The 19,597-nt window shown below is 41.3% G+C and overlaps 2 protein-coding genes across 8 annotated transcripts in view; one reads left to right on the forward strand and one right to left on the reverse strand.

The window, feature by feature from the left end:
• The window catches only part of LOC125456058 (AP-1 complex subunit mu-1-like), a 48,337-nt gene extending 40,739 nt beyond the window's left edge, over nt 1–7,598 (forward strand). For all 4 annotated transcript variants that reach the window (XM_048538721.2, XM_048538722.2, XM_048538723.2 and 1 more), the window contains 2 exons: nt 1,715–1,790; nt 6,391–7,598. In XM_048538721.2, coding sequence (XP_048394678.1) covers nt 1,715–1,790; nt 6,391–6,410 — 96 coding nt within the window. In that variant the 3' untranslated portion in view covers nt 6,411–7,598. The remainder of the gene's footprint in view (nt 1–1,714; nt 1,791–6,390) is intronic.
• Nucleotides 7,599–11,859: 4,261 nt separating this feature from the next.
• LOC125456558 (fizzy-related protein homolog) overlaps nt 11,860–19,597 on the reverse strand; it is a 53,914-nt gene continuing 46,176 nt past the window's right edge. For all 4 annotated transcript variants that reach the window (XM_059647948.1, XM_059647946.1, XM_059647947.1 and 1 more), the window contains 3 exons: nt 17,427–17,531; nt 16,275–16,367; nt 11,860–12,510 (listed from right to left, as the gene is read on the reverse strand). In XM_059647948.1, coding sequence (XP_059503931.1) covers nt 12,469–12,510; nt 16,275–16,367; nt 17,427–17,531 — 240 coding nt within the window. In that variant the 3' untranslated portion in view covers nt 11,860–12,468. The remainder of the gene's footprint in view (nt 12,511–16,274; nt 16,368–17,426; nt 17,532–19,597) is intronic.

A 19,597-nucleotide genomic window follows, 5' to 3' on the forward strand; every position in this document is an offset into this window, starting at 1 on the left:
TACACAGGGCTAGATCTAGGACAGCTTGCTCCCTTATAGGTTCCTTTACATATTGTTCAAGGAAATTATTGCGGATGCATTCTATGAACCCCTCCTCAAGGCTGCCATGACCGACCTGGTTTGACCAATCAGTTTGTAGACTAAAACTCCCCATGATAATTGCTGTACCATTTGTACATGTATTAGCTATTTCTATATTTATTGCCCGCCCACCACGATGTCACTATTTGGTGGCCTATAGACCACACCTGTCAGTGACTACTTCTCCCTGCTATTCCTAATTTCCACCCAAATGGATTCAACATTTTGTTCAGTAGAACCTATATCATCTCTCGCTATCGCTCTGATATTATCCTTAAAAAATCAGAGCGACACCACCTCCCTTACCTCCTTGTCTGTCCTTCCGAACAGTTTGATACCCCTGGATATTTAACTCCTAGTCATGACCATCCTGTAACCATGTCTCTGTAATGGCTACTAAATCATACCCATTTGCCATGATTTCTACCATCAACTCATCCATCTTGTTTCAAATACTCCTGAGCATTCAGATAAGGTGCCCTTATGCCAGTTTTTGCATCTTGTTTTTGAATTCTTTTTGAAGGAGTTCTCCTTCCCTTTTAACTTGTTTCCTAATTTTCAATGGAGTTGAAGCTTCCTCATCACCTGCTAACCTGCTGCTTTGCCTTACATTAATTGTTATTCTCCCTCTACGGTCACTTCTCCCTTCCCACCCCCACCCTACTAACTAGCTTAAATTCCTATCGACCACCCTATTTACCCTTTTCACCAGAACACTGGACCTGGCCCTGTTCATGTGGAGTCCATCCCAGCGGTATAGATCCCTCCTGTCCCAGAACTGATGCCAGTGCCCCATGAAAAGGAAACCCTCTTGCCCACACCACTCTTTTAGCAATGTGTTTACTTCCCTGATCCTCGCCTCCCTATGCCAATTTGCACGTGGTTTGGGGAGCAATCCAGAGATTATGACCCTTGAAGACTTCTTTTTTAACTCCCAAATTTACTGGGTGGCAGCTTACCTTCCCAAGCTGCCCTCACACTTTCTCCCGGACTCCCGACGCTGAAACAACTGAAGGACCGCAGTCATGCGAGGTTAGACTTTTATAATCAAAAAGCTTACCTTCCCGGCTGCCCTCTTGCTTTCTCTCGGACTCCAGCAGCTGAAACAACCGAGTCCAAGTTTGGCTTCATGTTTAGAAAACCCACATTCTAGTTAAAGTTGATGTAGAGAGCCAAAGATATATCCCAGTGCTGTGTTGAGTCCAAATCCAACCAAATTCATGATGTATCTTCCCCCTTTTTCCCTGTTAGGTTTTTTTTCTCTCTGTATTTCTTTTTTTGCTCTCTCTGCTTGTTTTCTCATTAACTCACTTCTAACAATATCCCAAGTGAATGAGCTTTGTCAGTCTTGCTTGAGCAGAATATATATATCCAAGAATTCACAATCTCGCTCAGTAGATTATAAACAATCTTTAATGTAAGAAATGGAAAACTTTCTACTAGTGAAATAGGAGGTAGATTCGAAGGTTGGGATTATGTTCTAAATTGATTTATTTGATAGGAAAGTGATTATATACAAGCATATGATTTTTCTTTGTAACTGCTGTCCAACATTAAGAATGTTAATGTTTTTTCAAATATTATATTATTGCCTTATATGAAAGGTTCACTTAGCACATTTTCATTTTTATAGATCAAGTACGTACGAATAATTGAAAAGTCCACTTATCAGGCAATATCCTGGGTCAGATGCCTAACAAAAAGTGGAGGTAATAATTTATTATAAACTCTCAACTGTGATTTTCTGAAAATGTTTTCTGGTAAGCTCTGTGCCAAATGGTTTCAATTTGGGACAGTTAGTTTCTGTCAGTTGACTGTCACTGTGGAGGGTATTATGAAGATCACTCACCTCTCAGGGAGGTAGGATAAATCTGAAGCCAAAGATAATACTGACTTTACACACTCTCCATTTGAGCCCATGTGCTGAAGAACTGTATAGTTTTCATGTCTCTTTTCAGAAAGCTCAGCCATCCTCTCAGCCAGATTGCAAGAGAGAATTAGGTGCCAGATCATAACTATCTCCAACATAAGAAAAGCTTATCATTATACTTTGACACTCAATAACATTACCATCCTTTAATCCCTCACCATCTTCAAAGGCACATGCAGGAGTGTGATGACATGTCTTCACTTGCTTGATTCCAATAACACTAGCCAAAGCAAAGCAAACTTTGATTGACATCCATCTAAGGCCTTTAGCAAATACTCCATCCAATTCACAGCACAGTGGCAATTACAAGATCCATTTCAACAATTCACCAAGCCCCCTTAAAGAGCACCTTTGAAGTCCAAGATCTTGGCCACAGAATATAGAACATTATAGCACAGTACAGGGCCATCGGCCCTCGATGCTGTGCCGACCTGTGAAACCAATCTGAAGCCCATCCAACCTGCACAATTCCATTATCATCCATATGTTTATCCAATGACCATTTAAATTCCCTTAAAGTTGGCAAGTCTACTACTGTTGCAGGCAGGGTATTCCATGCCTTACTACTCTCTGAGTAAAGAACCTATCTCTGACATCTATACTATACCTATCACCCCTCAATTTAAAGCTATGTCCCCTCATGCTAGCCATCACCGTCTGAGGAAAAATGCTCTCACTGTTCACCCGATCTAATCTTCTGTTCATCTTGTATGTCTCTATTAAGTCGCCTCTTAACCTTCTTCTCTCTAATGAAAACAGCCTCAAGTCCCTCAGCCTTTCCTCATGAGACCTTCCCTCCATACCAGACAACATCTTAGTAAATCTCCTCTGCACCCTTTCCAGTGCTTCCACATCCTCCTTATAATGCGGCGACCAGAACTGTACGCAATACTCCAAGTGTGGCCGCACCAGAGTTTTGTACAGCTGCAACATGACCTCATGGCTCTGAAACTCAAACCCTCTCCCAATAAAACCTAACACACCATACGCCTTCTTAACAACCGTATCAACCTGGGTAGCAACTTTCACAAATCTATGCACGTGGACACCGAGATCTCTCTGCTCATCCACACTACTAAGAATCTTGCCGTTAGCCCAGTGCTCTGTATTCCTGTTACTCCTTCCAAAATGAATCACCTCACACTTTTCTGCATTAAACTCCATTTGCCACCTCTCAGCCCAGCTCTGCAGCAGATCTATGCCCCTCTGTAATCTGCAACATCCCTCCGCACTATCCACAACTCTACCGACTTTAGTGTCATCTGCAAATTTACTAACCCATCCTTCTATGCCTTCATCCGGGTCATTTATAAAAATGACAAACAGCAGTGACCCCAAAAGAGGTCCTTGCGGTACACCACTAGTAACTGAACTCCAGGATGAACATTTCTCATCAACCACCACCCTCTGTCATCTTAATTTCTGATCCAAACCACTAAATCACCCTCAATCACATACCCCTATATTTTCTGCAGTAGCCTACATGAGGAACCTTATCAAATACTTAACTGAAATTCATATACACCACATGAACAGCTTTAGCCTCTTCCACCTATTTAGTCACCTTCTCAAAGAACTCAATAAGGTTTTTGAGGCAGGGCCTACCCTTCCCAAAACCATGTTGACTATCCCTAATCGATTTATTCCTTTCTAGATGATTATAAATCCTATCTCTTATAATACTCTCCAACACTTTACCCACAACCGAAGTAAGGCTCACTGGTCTATAATTACCAGGGTTGTCTCTACTCCCCTTCTTGAACAAGGGGACAACATTTGCTATCCTTCAGTCACCCGGCACTATTCCTGTAGACACTGACGACATAAAGATCAAAGCCCAAGGCTCTGCAATCTCCTCCCTAGCTTCCCAGAGAATCCTCGGATAAATCCCATCCAGCCCAGGGGACTTATCTATTTTCGCACTTTCCAGAATTGCTGTCTCCTCCTTATGAGCCTCAATCCCATCTAGTCTAATAGCCTGTATCTCTGTATTCTCCTCGACAATATTGTCTTTTTCCTGTGTGAATATTGACAAAAAATATAGCACCTCTCCTATCTCTTTGGACTCCACGCACAACTTCCCATGACTGTCCTTGACTGGCCCTAATCTTACTCTTGTCATTCTTTTATTACTGACATATCCGTGGAAAGCTTTCGGGTTTTCCCTGATCCTATCTGCCAAAGACTTCTCGTGTCCCCTCCTGGTTCTTCTTAGCTCTCTCATTAAATCCTTCCTGGCTAACACGAGCGCCCTAACTGAACCTTCAAGGCTCATCTTTACATACGCCGCCTTCTTCCTCTTGACAAGGGATACAACTTCTTTAGTAAACCATGGTTCCCTCGCTCGACCACTTCCTGCCTGCCTGCCTGACAGCTACATACTCATCAAGGACATGCAGTAGCAGTTCCTTGAATAAGCTCCACATTTCAAATGTGCCCAGTCCCTGCAGTTTCCTTCCTCATCCTGTGCATCTTGCCTAATCGCCTCATAATTGTCTTTCCCTTGGCTATAACTCTTGCCTTGCGGTATATACCTATCCCTTTCCATCACTAAAGTAAACATAACCGAATTGTGGTCACTGTCACCCAAAGTGCTCACCTACTGATCTAACACCTGGCCTGGTTCATTACGCAGTACCAGATCCAACGTGGCCTCGCCTCTCATTGGCCTATCTACATACCGTGTCAGGAAGCCCTCCTGCACATATTTGACAAAAAGTGACCCCTTTAAAGTACTCGAACTATAGCTTTTCCTGTCAATATTTGGAAAGTTAAAGTCCACCCATAGCAACTACTCTGTTACTTTCACTCCTATCCAGAATCATCTTTGCAATCCTTTCCTCCACACCGCTGGAGCTTTTTGGAGGCCTATAGAAAACTCCCAACAGGGTGACCTCTCCTTTCCTCATTTCTAATCTCAGCCCATACTACCTCCGTAGATGAGTCCTTATCAAACGTCCTTTCTGCCACCATAATACTGTCCTTGACTAACCCCCCCCCTCTTTTATCACCTTCCCTGATCTTACTGAAACATCTAAACCCTGGAACCTGCAACAACCATTCCTGTCCCTGCTCCATCTATGTCTCCAAAATGGCCACAACATCAAAGTCCCAGGTGTCAACCCATGCTGCAAGAGGACAAGGGTAACAGATGTGTAAGAGCACCAACACCTACCTGTTCCCCTCCCTGACTTAGAGCTGTATTGCTGCCCCTTCACTGTCACTTGATCAAAATCCTGGAACTTCTTCCTAAAAGCATTGAGAAGATCTCCAACATACAGACTGCAGTAGTTCAAGGAAGCTGTTCACTGGAATTCCCACATCCTCTTAATTACTAAAAGATACGTGGACTGGAATGGCTAAAAGGCAGCTAACAACCACCTTTTAAGGGCAGTTAGGTATGGATAACAAAAGCTAATCAAGCCAGTGATGCTCACATTTCGTCAAAGAAATTTTTAAAAAACACCTCAGCATGTTAAACTGAGAGTATTTGCCTGATCAAACGAACACCAAAAATTTCCATAGCACTCACTGAAGAAGAACAAGTCTGTTCTCTGGTGTGTGGAGTTATCCAATATCCCATTGGGAGGCACGGTGGCTCAATAATTAGTATTGCTGCCTCACAGTGCCAGGATAATGCGTTCAATTCCAGCCTCGGGCAACTGTCTGTGTGGAGTTTGCACATTCTTCCTGTGTCTGCATGGGTTTCCTTGGAGTGCCCCAGTTTCCGCCCACAGACCAAAGATGTGCTGGTTAGCTGCATTGGCCATGCTAAACTGCCCATGGTACCTGGGGATGTGCGGGCTAGGTGGGTTAGCTACTGGAAATGGAGGGTTACAGGGATAAGATGTAGGGGTTGGGTCTGGGCAGGATGCCTTTTGAGGGTCAGTATTGACTCAATGGGCCAAAAGGCCTGTTTCCGCACTCTAGGGATTCTATGATCTGGAACAAGTAATGATCACTCAATACCAGCAAAACTGATCAATTGTATGTTTTGTTAAATGCCAGTTTAATGATGATCATGTAACCATTGTTGTAAAAACCCATCTCGTTCACTCATGGTCATTTGGTGATGGAAATGTTCCAACCTTAACTGCCTTGTGACTCTGGACTCACAACATAACTGCCATCTGAAATAGCCTAGCAAGTCATTTACTTTAAGGGCAATTAGGGATTGATAGCCTTGACAGCGACACCCACATTCCATGCAACAATAAAACAAAATGTCATGTTCGTGGGAGCTCGCTGTGTGTGGGTTAGTTTTTAATCTTGTTTACATAATGGTAACTATACTTCAAAATTGGCTCATTAGTTGTGATGCACTGTGTGATTTTGGGAGAGTGTCATTGAGACTGTACATATTTTTCCTTTGTCCTTAGATTTCCAAATTCGGATTTGAAGTTTTCTACTTCTAAATTCCACTTTGAGCAGAGGAGTTTAACTGTGAACATCATTCACAAGATTTCAATAAAACACGAGTGCTGTTGTCCCAAATTGCATGAAATGATTTGCTCAAGACTGAAGTGCACAGTATATTCACAATTCCTGCTGAAGATTTTAAAAAATTTTGGACAGAAACAGGAGTTAATGAGTAATGATCGTCACTTTTATTAAAGAAAAGTCACAATTGTTCATTTGAATCCATTTTATGCCTTGTGATTTTGTTCAGAGTACGTATTGTGGGGGAAGATTTGAACTAGCCACTAATGCAACTAGTTCTTATCTGCGTGATATTAAATTGTTTTATGCCATTAGTTGCATTAAAGTTTAAAAGTTACGTTGCTCCCAACGTATGAACAAACTTGTTCGATAAAAATACAAACAATTTCACAAGGTGATGTGCTTCTGTTGTGTTGGCTGCTTTGGTAATTAGTTGTTCCACTGTTGTTTTTTCCAATTCTTGATTTTGTCTATGTGCTTGCCTGATTTTATTCCTTTGGGGTTGAATGGAAAGCAGCACTGAGGTGAACTTGGGAATGGTCAAATTAGCCAATGAAGAAAATCCTGTTGAGATCTGATCGTAGCCAGGAGACTAGTTTTATTTTCCTACCATGGCTACAGTGCCTTTTGAAGTGTGGGTGAGAGGAGGTGAATGCTGTTGATGGCAAAGGCACTATATATAGGTGCAATATCCCTGCTTTGTTTCAAATAGTAATACTTGTCAACCCCAGAAAGTTCAAAGCTATTTTTAAACTGACCTGAACTTTTCAAGATACATATGATGATGAAGAAAACTGTAGTTAAATTGGAATGAACTATCCCATTGTTTGGCCGTGTTTCTTCGAGTGAGAGCTATGGCTGTCACTCTGTTAAGCCCAATGTCAACTTTTCTCATATTCTTTATCTCAGTAATTATATTCCACGTGGAGGATGCCAAACAGGGCAATCATGCGGCAGGAGAGGCAGAAGTGCTTGCCCCTGCGAGGACTTTGCAATGTTCACACTGCTGGTGCCTTATTTACACCCAGTTCCACAATACTTCAGGTGCTGTATGCCTAGCCTTCACACTCTGATGCTCCACTATTGTTAGCAAGGACGTGGGCCAGAATGGCAAAGCCACTTCCTGCTCCACCAACAGGGTAAAGGTAGTGGGATACGAAGTGATGTGGGGGGGGGGGGGGGGGGGGGGGTGGCATCCTTTTTCCTTTTGTCTGACAAAGGGGGCCATGGCACTACACTCTGCCAGGCTGCCACCCTGGTTAATGCAGTGTCCTGGGTGAAAGGAATGCATGGCAGTGTAGGGAGAAGGTGAATGACTTTTCACCTGTTCTCTGTGCACTTCCTTGCCATTCACCTCACCACTCCTCCTGCTTCACCAGTAATAGCTCTTCCCATTTACTTCCACGTTACTCAATCCCCCTCTTTATCTCATTGCAAGGGAAACATGTTTCATAATTGGACTGAGAGGTCTAGGGCTGGTGATGAGTGGTGGACATAAGGCTCCTTGCCCCATAGTAGGAGGAACTGCTTACTTTGACCAGAAACAAGTGTGGCTGCTTGGGTATGGATGTGGAGATCTCCTTGGCTACTAACAGAATGATCTTCATTGTGCTGAGATGCACTGCTGTCCCATTACCACCAACGGTAACTCATTTTTAACTTGCACAATTTTTATCCCTTTTATGCAACTAATTCCTCCTCTTCTCTTAAGCAAGTACTAATGAGACTCAGTGAAGCTCTGGCAAGAAGATGCCAGTATTGGTGACCTTCCCCTCCACGTATACTTCTGAGAAAGAAGCAACTCAACTCTTGCTCGATGCACTAGCTGTCACCTGCTTAAACCCGTCACCCCCCAAACTCCAAGTTTCCCCTCAATGAGTTCTCTTTATAGATTAGACTTGGGAACACGAGCTGGTAAGCACATCAGGGACACACCTCCACAGCTTGTCGATGAAGAAATGCCCAAAGTTTCTGATGATTGCCAGAGCCCAGGTACCTCTTGAGCCTGGGTCAGTAGACAATCTCAGGGTCTCTACTCATGTATGTTAACAGACACAAGAACATCATTGGGTGGTTTTTATTGATGAGGAAGACAATAATGAATGGTGAGTGTTCTTGGTTTATTTTTAAGAACATATTGGCATGTTGAATCCTGTTTTGTATTTGTATGCCAATTCCTAGCTTAACAGTTCCAAACTGACTGTATTGTACATATCCCATAACCCAGTCACCCTGAGCTTGCTTGACCAGGTCAGCAATGTTCTGACATTAAAATTCCAATGCTTGCTTTCAAATCTTTTCATGACTGTGTTCCTCCATATCTTTAATCTCTTTCATGAAACCACAGTGGTGCACGACATGGCCACCTGACGCTGTTACAATGCTTGATGTCCAACTGGAAGTACAGATTTAATGAAATCTTTGTAGCTGTCCTTGGATGGCCTAGAGGCACTATCAGTGAAAATAACAGTTGGTGGCCTCAATCCCCCAAAGAGCCAGTCATTCACATATCATGCTTGACATTGGCTAATAATTAATTAGTAGCACTTCTAATTCAGGAGGAGTTAGCTCCTGGAAAGACCTAGAGAAATGCCAAATATATCCCAAGTTGTGGACGTGCTACTGTGCAGAAGTTGACTAGCATTTAGCATTGTGTTACCTCAGGAAAATCTGATGTAGACATTAATCCTACTGAACAAGGTAACCACATCTTGGGTGTGTCAATTCACATCGAGCTGAATATGTAGCAGATATTATCTACACCACCACCCCCCCCCCCCCCCAACTCCAGTCTGGATAACCTCAATGGGGCAGTATTATCTGGACTGTAGCTAGATATCTGGATTACAGAAATTAAAATGGTCAACCTCCCCTTTTATCGTTTTGATGAGGTTAATTTATGTTCAGCAAGGCATAATCTCCTCCTCCTGCCCTGGACAATCCCTGAAGCATCTGTAGGCTGTTGATAACTTTTATCCAAGACAATCTGTGGTGTCTAACAGCTTTCTTGATCTCTTCAAACATTAGATCATATACTTTACTGTTTCAGTAAGTGCACAATATATTTCCTTTTAATGTAATGAAATATTCCAAGATGCTTCACGGGAACATTATAAAATTAAAATGAGACTAATTCACAGATATTAGGCCGGATGAGAAAAAAATTAGACAAAGTGCCTTAAAGAAGTAAAATGATGAAGAGAAGTCTACACAGGCATTGAGACATTCAAGAGTGCATCAGATAATTGTTTTATAGAAATGGTGTGCAGGGATCTGGGAAAAAGACAAGCAATAAGCACTAGGTAATGGAACTAGAGCAGGTATGATGGGCCATTTGGATATACTGTACCATACCAATTCTGTGATTCAGTTGCATAATTGGTAATGTGCCAACGGTCAAAATTGATAGGGCATAAATATCAAATGGTTACAAGATGGTGAGGCTAAGTAGACGAGGAGCAAGGCAAGGATGAAATTTTAACATCAAGATTTGCTTGACCAGGAGCCAAAATGTAAATCAATGCACACGGGTGAAAGGGAAATGGACATTGCTCTGAGTTAACAGCTGGGTCACTGTGTCTGGAATGATAGCACTTATGATGGGTAAAATATAGGAAAGCGGCCAAGTATGTTGGATTGAGCAAGTCTAGAGATAGTAAAAGCATGAACGAAGACTTCACTGACATGGGTTGAGACAGACCAAAGCTAGTAGGTTAAGTAAACCTCAAGTGTTGGCCTAAGTACAGGGGTAGGAAAATGCATTGCAGGATCATATGTGGCACCAATTTTGAACAGATTGGCTCAATTTACGATTGTTACCTGGGAGAAGGATGAAATTGGTAAATGGAGAAGAGAGTTTAGAGCACTGGCACAGGAACTAAATTACAAAGATTGACAAATATGCAGTAACACCGTACTTATACCTAGTACTGCACTTATTCTTTAGATTGCCTCTGCTCCGATGCCTCAAAGAATGGCAGTAGAAAAAAATCCAGTTTCACTTGAAAATATTATTTTCAATTTTGATCAAAGGAACATCTGAGGCAGTAAGAAATGCACTATACTTGGGTTGGAGACTTGTGTGTTACACAATGTTTATTGTGGTGAACAGCCTAAATGTGTTTTAGTCAATGTAAAGGAGTATAAGGTAAAAGGGAACAGGAATAATAGGGCTAGTGTAAACAGATAGCTGCAGTATCTCTGGCAGTGCCAGTGTGTGTGTCCCCTATAGTTGTGATTTGATCTACCAGACATGTATAAGAGGACGAGACAGGGTAAATGTAGGAAGGATGTTGCTGATGACTGGGACCAGGCTAGGCTATTTGGTACTGAGATGAGAATTTATTTCACCGACAGAGTGGTGAGCCTGTGGAATTCTCTGCCATGGAAAGCAGTTGAGGATAAGGCATTGAATATTCAAGAGTTTGACATACTTCTGACAGCTAAAGGGATCAAAGGGTATGGGGAGAAAGCAGGAACAGGGTTGGATGATTGGCTATGATTATACTGAATGGTCTAACTCCTGCTTTTCTTTTCCATGTTTCCAAGATAGTCTTTTTGTAAATCCATTGATAACACAGGTAGTTCTGAAACACTGGAAGCCTCTTTACTAATGCATTTATTTGAATTGAACGTATATCGTCTGTTGGCACAAAAGGCAGAAAATGTCATGGAGCAACACCAATTTTGTTTTTAAACATAATTTTGACTTTGAATGTGAGTTTGCTCGCTGAGCTGGAAGATTAGTTTTCAGACGTTTTGTCACCATTCTAGGTAACATCATCAGTGAGCCTCCTACGAAGCGCTGGTGTTATGTCCCGCTTTCTATTTTTCTGGTTAGGTTTCCTTGGGCTGGTGATGTCATTTCCTGGGTTGGTGATGTCATTTCTTGCATTGGACATCACCAACCCAAGGAAACCTAACCAGAAAAATAGAAAGCGGGACATAACACCAGCGCTTCGTAGGAGGCTCACTGATGATGTTACCTAGAATGGTGACAAAACGTCTGAAAACTAACCTTCCAGCTCAGCGAGCAAACTCACATCCAGAACCTCAACCTGAGCTACAAATCTTCTCAAAACTTTGACTTTCTTCTAACATTTCACTTCATACTTGGTCCAATAAAGAACAAAATGTTTCTGTGCCAATTTATATCAAGGTGATTGTTCAGGCTGGAAGTGCAGTTTATATACAAGTTAATCCAACTGCCTAACTATTTCCAGTCCACATTGCGTAAATGATGGTTCTAATGGAGCTCTTCAGTAACAGTGATGTTTGGTTTGCATGCAGAGTGACAAATCACCTGACTGTGGAAGTAAAATCACACACACTGATTCAGATTCAACTGCAGCCACCTACAAATTGCCAATTCTGCTCAGCAAAGATCCAGTGAGCATTTCATGAATGAACAAAATTAAACTTTCATGTTTAATATTAATTTTAATTATGGCTCCTATTTGTAATGATTTTTTTCAGTGAACATAAGTGCAATGTAAATTACAAAGTTAAATTTCTTAGTTCTAGAAGCAAATACTGAGATGATTCAGTAGAATGGGGGTGGATAATGTCTAAAAATGTGCCTCCTTTTTCAGATATCCAAGACACACTACGTAAATACTTTTCATCTTTTTTACTATAAAAGATTAGGAGTGCTTCTGGATCCATTCCCACACTCCTGTTTCCATGCAAACATTAAGACAGCATCAAAGGTCATCCTCAGTCCAATAAATAGCTTCTGTACACATTGTACAATAGATACATATAAAGTGAACTTTCTCCTTTTACTTCACATTCCTTTTGCATTTCTTTCATCCATCTTGGTGTTGAGATGAATTAATAATGTACCAACAATAGTCTTTCAAATAACCTCAAAACTTAGTAAATGAAAGTGCATTGACCACTTGAACAAAAACAGTGAAGAGGAGGTTGGTTATGTTTGTTCTGATGAACTTTACTGCTGTGTGTGTTTGTGTTGAGGGAATCCGTTTTCGAAGGAGCGCCTGTTCTTCACGGCAGTTTTACCGTATCCTTGTAAAAAGATTAAGGACAGATTTGGATTCCTAAAATGGAAAAATTATTTTAGTATCAATGATATCAGGTGGCACTGCAAATCCATAAAAATCTCAAACAACCAATAGATTTATTAATTATTTGCACGTAACTAAGACGTTTTGAGGAAATCAAAACAGTAAAAAAAGTTATTTTTATACAACAGTTCAATTACTAATTTGCTCTTCACAGTACCAAAAATGTACCCTTTATATAGGGCATTTACTGTGATAAATCTCCTGGGGTCCTTCACAGAAGCGTGAACATGATTAATATTAATATGTCTTTTGTTCAGCATAACTAGTAAGAGCATCTCCATTCTTGGTCAAAAAGGAATGTTTTAACTGAGGAAAATGAAGTGAAAGTTAAGGGAGGGCAGTCTTGTGTTCATGGTCTAGACACCTCAAAGCATGCCTGCCAACATTAGGTACATAATTGGGTCGCTCTTAAATGATGAAGGGGTGCTTTTCTGACTGGGGGCCTGTGACCAGCAATATTCCACAAGGATTGGTTCTTGGCCCTCTTTTGTTTATCATTTATGTAAGTGATTTGGATGAGCATATAGAAGGTACAGTTAGTCACTATGCAGGTGACACCAAAATTAGTGGCTTGGTGCACAGTGAAGAAGGCTTTAAGATTGCAAAGGGATCTTGATCAAATGGGTAAATGGTCTGAAAAACATGGCAGAAAGAGTTCAATCTGGATAAATGTGAGATATTTCAGTTTGGTACAACAAACAAGCGTAGGGCTTATACAATTAATGGTAAGGCCCTGGGTAGTGTTGTAGAACAAGGGGACCTAAGGATGCATGTACATAATTCTTTGAAGTTTGCATCATAGGGTGGTTAAAAAGGCATTTAGCATGCTTGCCTTAGTTGCTCAGTCCTTTCAGTATAGGCATTTGGATTTATGTTGAGGTTGTACGGGACATTGGTGAGACCGCTCTTTGAATACTGTGTCCAGTTCTGTTTGCCCAGTTATAGGAAGGGTATTATCAAGCTTGAAAGGGTTCCGAAGAGATCTACCAGGATGTTGCTGGGTATGAAAGGCTCGAGTTATAACGAAAGGCTGGATAATTTCGGAAATTTTCCACTGGAGTGGAGCAGGTTGAGAGGCAACCTGATAAAAGTTTATAAGATAATGAGAGATATTAGACATGATTAATGGTAGTTGTCTTTTCCCTCGGATGGGGGTTTAATACTTGGGGGGTACCTTTTTAAATGTGAGACATGAGGCAATTTTTTTTAAACAGTGTGGTTCACATGCGGAATGAACTTCCTGAGGAAGTGGTGGATGTGGGTACACTTACCCAAATGTGTCAAATGTTGTAAGTATGTGAATAGGAAAGGTTTGGAAGGATGTGTGACTAGTTTATGTTTGGCATGGACCAGCTGGACTAAAGGGTCTGTTTCTATTGCTGTATGACTCTGCCTGTATAACAGGAGACCTAAAGGGTGCACAGCAGGTCAGAGTTGGAGACATGTGGGATTATAGAAAGCCAAAGCTATAGCAAGGGGGTAAGAGAGGTTGTATAACGGTTATAAAGGATGCAGAAGTCAAGGGATAATAATTAAGATTTAGAAGTTAAAAAAGGACAGTACAAGGGAGTTATCAACACCATTCAAGATAGTAGTGAAGATGATGGGTTGGGTGAGCAACAGTTTGTTGGAGTATGGGGGCTAAAAGAGCAAGTTGAATATCATGGAGAAGCTATTATAAAGAACTAGGTGGCACACATGATTTTAGGGCAGGGCTGGGATGGCATGATTTGCCTGTGCAGAGAGAGAGAGATGACTAGGCCAACTGAAATACCATTACAATTGAGGCCATGCCAAAAAAATATGAACTTGTGTTTCTCATAGGCGATGGTGGAAAATACAAAAGGTAAGAAGTTTGAAATATAGTCACTACTAAATAGAAGAAACTAGGCTCATCCTTAATTTCCAGGATCATCCTGGAATTTAATGATCAGTTTTCTCACAAGAAACTCTGACAGTACTTGGTGTGATCCAGCCAGATTCTGGGTGCAGTAGCTGTTTCAGGATGGCTAGCCACAATTCACTTGAACAGTGGCACTAACTTGGAGGTTTAACATCTCATGTGAAAGTCAAAGTCCTGTCAGCCCTTCTGGATGGGCAGGAAAGATCCCACTAAAACTATCTGAAAAGCATAGCAATTCTCCAGTTGTATCATAGGTTTGTACAACACAGAAACACATTCTTTGGTCCAACCTGTCCATGCCACCCAGACAACCTAAAATTAATCCAGTCCCATTTGCCAGCTTTTGGCCTATATCCCTCTAGACCCTTCCTATTCATGTACCTATCCGAATGCCTTTTAAGGGGGCAGTATTGTGGCTTAGTGGTTAGCACTGCGCCAGGGACCTGGGTTTGGTTCCAGCCTTTGGACGTTGGACTGTGGAAGGAAACCCATGCAAAGATGTGCAGGTTGGATGGATTGGCCATGCTCAATTATACATGTGGTTGGGGTTATATCTGAGTAGGATGCTCTGCACTGTGGACTCAATAGGCTGAATGGCCTGCTTCTACACTGTCAGGATTGTGATTCTATGAAATGTTGTTACTGTACCAGCTCTGGCAGGTTATTCGATATACGCACCACCCTCTGTCTAAAAAAGTTGCCCCCTTGGGTCCCTTTAAAATCTCCTGCCTCTCAGCTTAAACTGATGCCCTCTAGTTATGGACTCCCGCACCCCAGGGAAAAGACCTTGGCTATTCACCCTATCCATGCCCCTCATGATTTTATAACTTATAACTTATCCCTCAGCCTTCAATGCTCCAGGGAAATAGTTCCAGCCTATTCAGCCTGTCCCTATTGGTCAAACTCTCCACCCCTGGCAACAACTTTATAAATTTTTTCTGAACCATTTAAAATTTCACAACATCCTTCCTATAGCCAGGAGATCAGAATTGGATGCAGTATACCAAAAGTGGCCTAACCAATATCCTGTACAGCTGCAACATGATCTCCCACCTCCTACACTTAATGTACAGACCAATGAAGGCAAGTATACCAAATGCCGCCTTCATTATCCTGTCCAAATGTGACTCCACTGTGAGAACTCTGAACCTGCACTCCAAGGTCTCTTTGTTCAGCAACACTGCTCAAAACCCTATCATTAAAGGTGTGTAGCCAAAACATACTCTTCAAGTGTAAATTATCCAGTCATTTATTACAAAGCTGGGTCTGAATCCTTGGCATCTGCATATTTTCCAAATGAGTGACTACACTTCAACATTTATTTCGTTGATTCTAAATCAATTTAGGATGTTCTGAAGACATGAAAGGCACTATATAAATGCAAATCTTTCTCCATAACTTCACTCTTGGATGGGACATCATGACTATACCAGCTTGGTGTAAAAACAGCAGCAAATCCTCATACTGTAATTTGACAAGGAGTTTTACTGGATTAAGAAGTTTTCCAGATAAATGTAACATTTCTTGGGCTTAACCTTGCTTTAGTCAAGTTCCCATTGATACTCTGCTGTGACCAGAAACATGAAATTCCTGCATTCTCTTGCAAAACGCTTTTATCTCCCAGCCAGTTAAGGACACGCTGGACAAAAATTAACATCCTTTTTAATATAACATCACATGGTCTAATAATCAGCAAGTGATTTTCCAAACAAAGTATATTATTTTCCCCATTATTTTCATGGGGAGTTACATACACTAATGTGTAAGTTAAATTGACCATAAGTGCTTGCAAACAAACAGCTCTGCCAAAAAGTAGTTTTGGTGGACTTCCTACCTTAGTCGAACGGGTTTTACTGAAAACATTCCAAAACCGCAGAGTTTCATCACCTGCTCCTGTTACTATAGCCTCTCCATCAGGTGATATGGCCTAAAGAAAAGAATCGCAACTCATTAGTACAAAGGATCTACCTGTAGATGGTTTGAACTCATTTATTTACAGTACTGCCACTCCAGATAGCCATAAATATTTTAAAATAGACATCAATAGAGGAAACTAATAAGTGCAATAAATGTACAATTTTGCTATGGAATAAAAACTGACCTTAAAACAGTTTTTTAGGACATGTTTAATCATGATTAATTTTGTAATTACCTGCAAGCCCTGTAAGGGAACAAAAACAGATCTAGCACTGAACCCTGGGGTACGCTACTTACAATGCTTCTCTAATTTATGTATCATTCAGTTAACCTACATTTAGAAACAAAATTAATTTGGCTAGGTTGATTCAAAGATAGAAGCTAACATTAGATTAGTGGCTAATTGGGGAAAAAATGTATTTTTGTCATTTTAAGAGAAAAAACAAACATCTGTTTACAGTTTGATGCAGGATAGGTAAAATTCAAAAAAAATAAAGTCACAGTCTCACTGTCTGCTTCAGTCCAATTGCTCCTTGGAGAGACCCCCCTGCTGGCTGTGAAAAGTTCGCATTCAGGCATCTGCCCTGGATCTCAATTATGTAGCAAAACTTAGAATTTCCAAAAAAAGATTCTGGACAGAAACATAGCTGAGCAAAAATACAAAGGCTTGTAAATGTTGAAGTAATCAGAAAAGTACCACATGAAGTTGACTGATTTCCTCTACAATATGGCCTGTCATATTTTGAATTTCACTTGCTTTAGAGTATTTGGAAAGGCTAGGCAAGTTATAACACTTGACCATTCACTTCCCACTAGTGTATAACTAACACCTGGGTAAACCATAAGAAAATCATGCTTAAAATCTCAGATCAGTCCTATGGTCTGGTAGGACTATGGTGACCTGCTTTACTATTCCAGATTTATTGAATTTAAATTCCTCCAACAACATTTATCCAAAGGAGGACACGTTTAGTAAGATTACGCAAATGCTGTAATCTTCCAACATGTTGCAGAAAGCGAAGTATATCAGTGCCAACTTTGCAACTAGCCACAAAAACAAAACTCTTACCAGGTAGAGCACTCTATATGAATGCCCGGTCAGTTTGGCAACCTGTGTTAAGGACGGGTATTTCCACACTAAAATCTGATTCTGTGAATAGCCGTGTGTACTAACCTGTAAAACAAAGCCAAGTTTAAATCTAAAAATCCATCAACAAATCTTAATGAAGTTTTTTTCAACCTCATTTAGAATTGGGACTTGCTTTTTCAGACAAAATTGAATGAATTCAAGTCCAGTAAACTAACCCAAATCTGTGAATTAAAAAAATACATTGTTGACCCTCTGGTCGCTAGCTCTGATTGCAATATCATTTACAATACTGTACCTTAGATCAGCATAATTTCCCTGCCATTAATATCATCTCACATCAGGAACTTTCCTAGCTGATAACACTGCTGTAAAGTGGACATTTGAATTCCTGTAGATCCTCATTAATGCCACACAAAGTGCATAAATAAACTGCTTACTTAAGCAAAAAGAATACAAGTTAGTCATTGAAGATTGGCAAGAATCAAATACTTGGAAACAAATGCAATAATCTCCACAAGTGTGAAGCAATAATATTTTTAAAAGAAAAGCAAACGTGCTTCTGGGAAGAGAAGACAGGAGGAGGCCATTCGGCCCTTTCAGCCTACTTCACCATTCACCATAATCAGGACTGATCATCCAACTCAATAGCCTAATCCTGCTTTCTCCCCCTAACCTTTGATCCTATTTGTCCCAAGTGTCATATCTATTCATCTCTTGAATAGATTCAATGTTTTGGCATCAACTACTTCCTACAGTAATGAATTCCACAGGCTCACTACTTTTTGGGCAAAGAAATGTTTCTTCATCTCTATCCTAAGTGGGTCTTCCCTGAATCCTCAAACTGATCCCTTGGAGTAGCAAAATAAATCACAAAAAGACTGATCAAAAATATAAGATAACAAGGTGTAGAGCTGGATGAACACAGCAGGTCAAGCAGCATCCGAGGAGCAGGAAGGCTGATGTTTCGGGTCTGGGCTCTTCAGAAGTGGGGAGGGGAAGGGGATTCCAAAATAGAGAGGCAGGGTGGGGATAAAAGGAGCAGATAGGTGGAGAGGAGACGGACAAGTCAAGGAGGTGGGGTTGGAGCCAGTGTAGGTGGAGAATTAGGGAGGGGAAAGGTCAGTCCAGGAAAGACGGACAAGTCAAGGGGGCAGGGATACACCTGTCAGTCTTCTCTGACTGACCAATCCCCACCCTAACTCCCCACCTACATTCACGTTTACTGGCTCCATCCCTGCCTCCTTGACCTGTCCGTCTCCTCTACACCTATCTGTTCCTTTATCCGCCTCCCCACCTCTCTCTATTTATTTTGGAATCGCCTTCCCCTCCCCATTTCTGAAAAGTCCAGACCCGAAACATCAGCTTTCCCCTTCCTCTGATGCTGCTTGGCCTGCTGTGTTCGTCCAGCTCTACACCTTGTTATCTTAGATTCTCCAGCATCGGCAGTTACTACTATCGCTGGTCAAAAAGTATAACCAGGTGGAGGTTTAAAGAAAAGAGCAACAGGAAGTTGGAGGAGACGGGAGAAGTTATTTTATTAGGTACATAGTTGAGTTTCTGAAGGCTTTCACACTCAGTGGAGAGGGAGCAAGGGGAGGTATACAGCGGAGTTTGCGGGCAGGAGGGCATGAAGAATGAAAAGACTGGAACAAGATGAAAGGGTTGCATGGTGTGATACCATGGAGGAGTTCATGAACAATGATGAGGATTTTGAATCTGATTAAATCAAGGACTGAGAGGCACTTAAACGTTGATGTGGCAGAGATGTAGTTACATTAGCGTTGGGGACTAAGTGTGGTGTGTCAAAATTTGCAGATGACACCGAGGCGAGTGGTAGACCAAAGTGTGCAGAGACCACAAAGTCTGCAGAGGGATATCGATAGTCTACGTGAGTGAGCAAAGGTCTGGCAGATGGAGTACAATGTTGATAAGTGTGAGGTCATCCATTTTAGTAGGCATAACAGCAAAGTGGACTATGTTTTAAAGGTAAAAAAATTGCAGCACGCTGCTGTGGAGAGGGACTTGGGTGTCCTTGTGCATGAATTGCTAGAAGTAGGGTTGCAGGTGCAGCAGGTAATTAAAAAGGCAAATGGAATTTTGTCTGCTATTGCTAGCCGGTTGGAGTTTAAAAACAGGGAGGCTATGCTGTA

This window comes from Stegostoma tigrinum, chromosome 8 (assembly GCF_030684315.1).
Source record: "Stegostoma tigrinum isolate sSteTig4 chromosome 8, sSteTig4.hap1, whole genome shotgun sequence".
Classification (NCBI taxonomy): domain Eukaryota; kingdom Metazoa; phylum Chordata; class Chondrichthyes; order Orectolobiformes; family Stegostomatidae; genus Stegostoma; species Stegostoma tigrinum.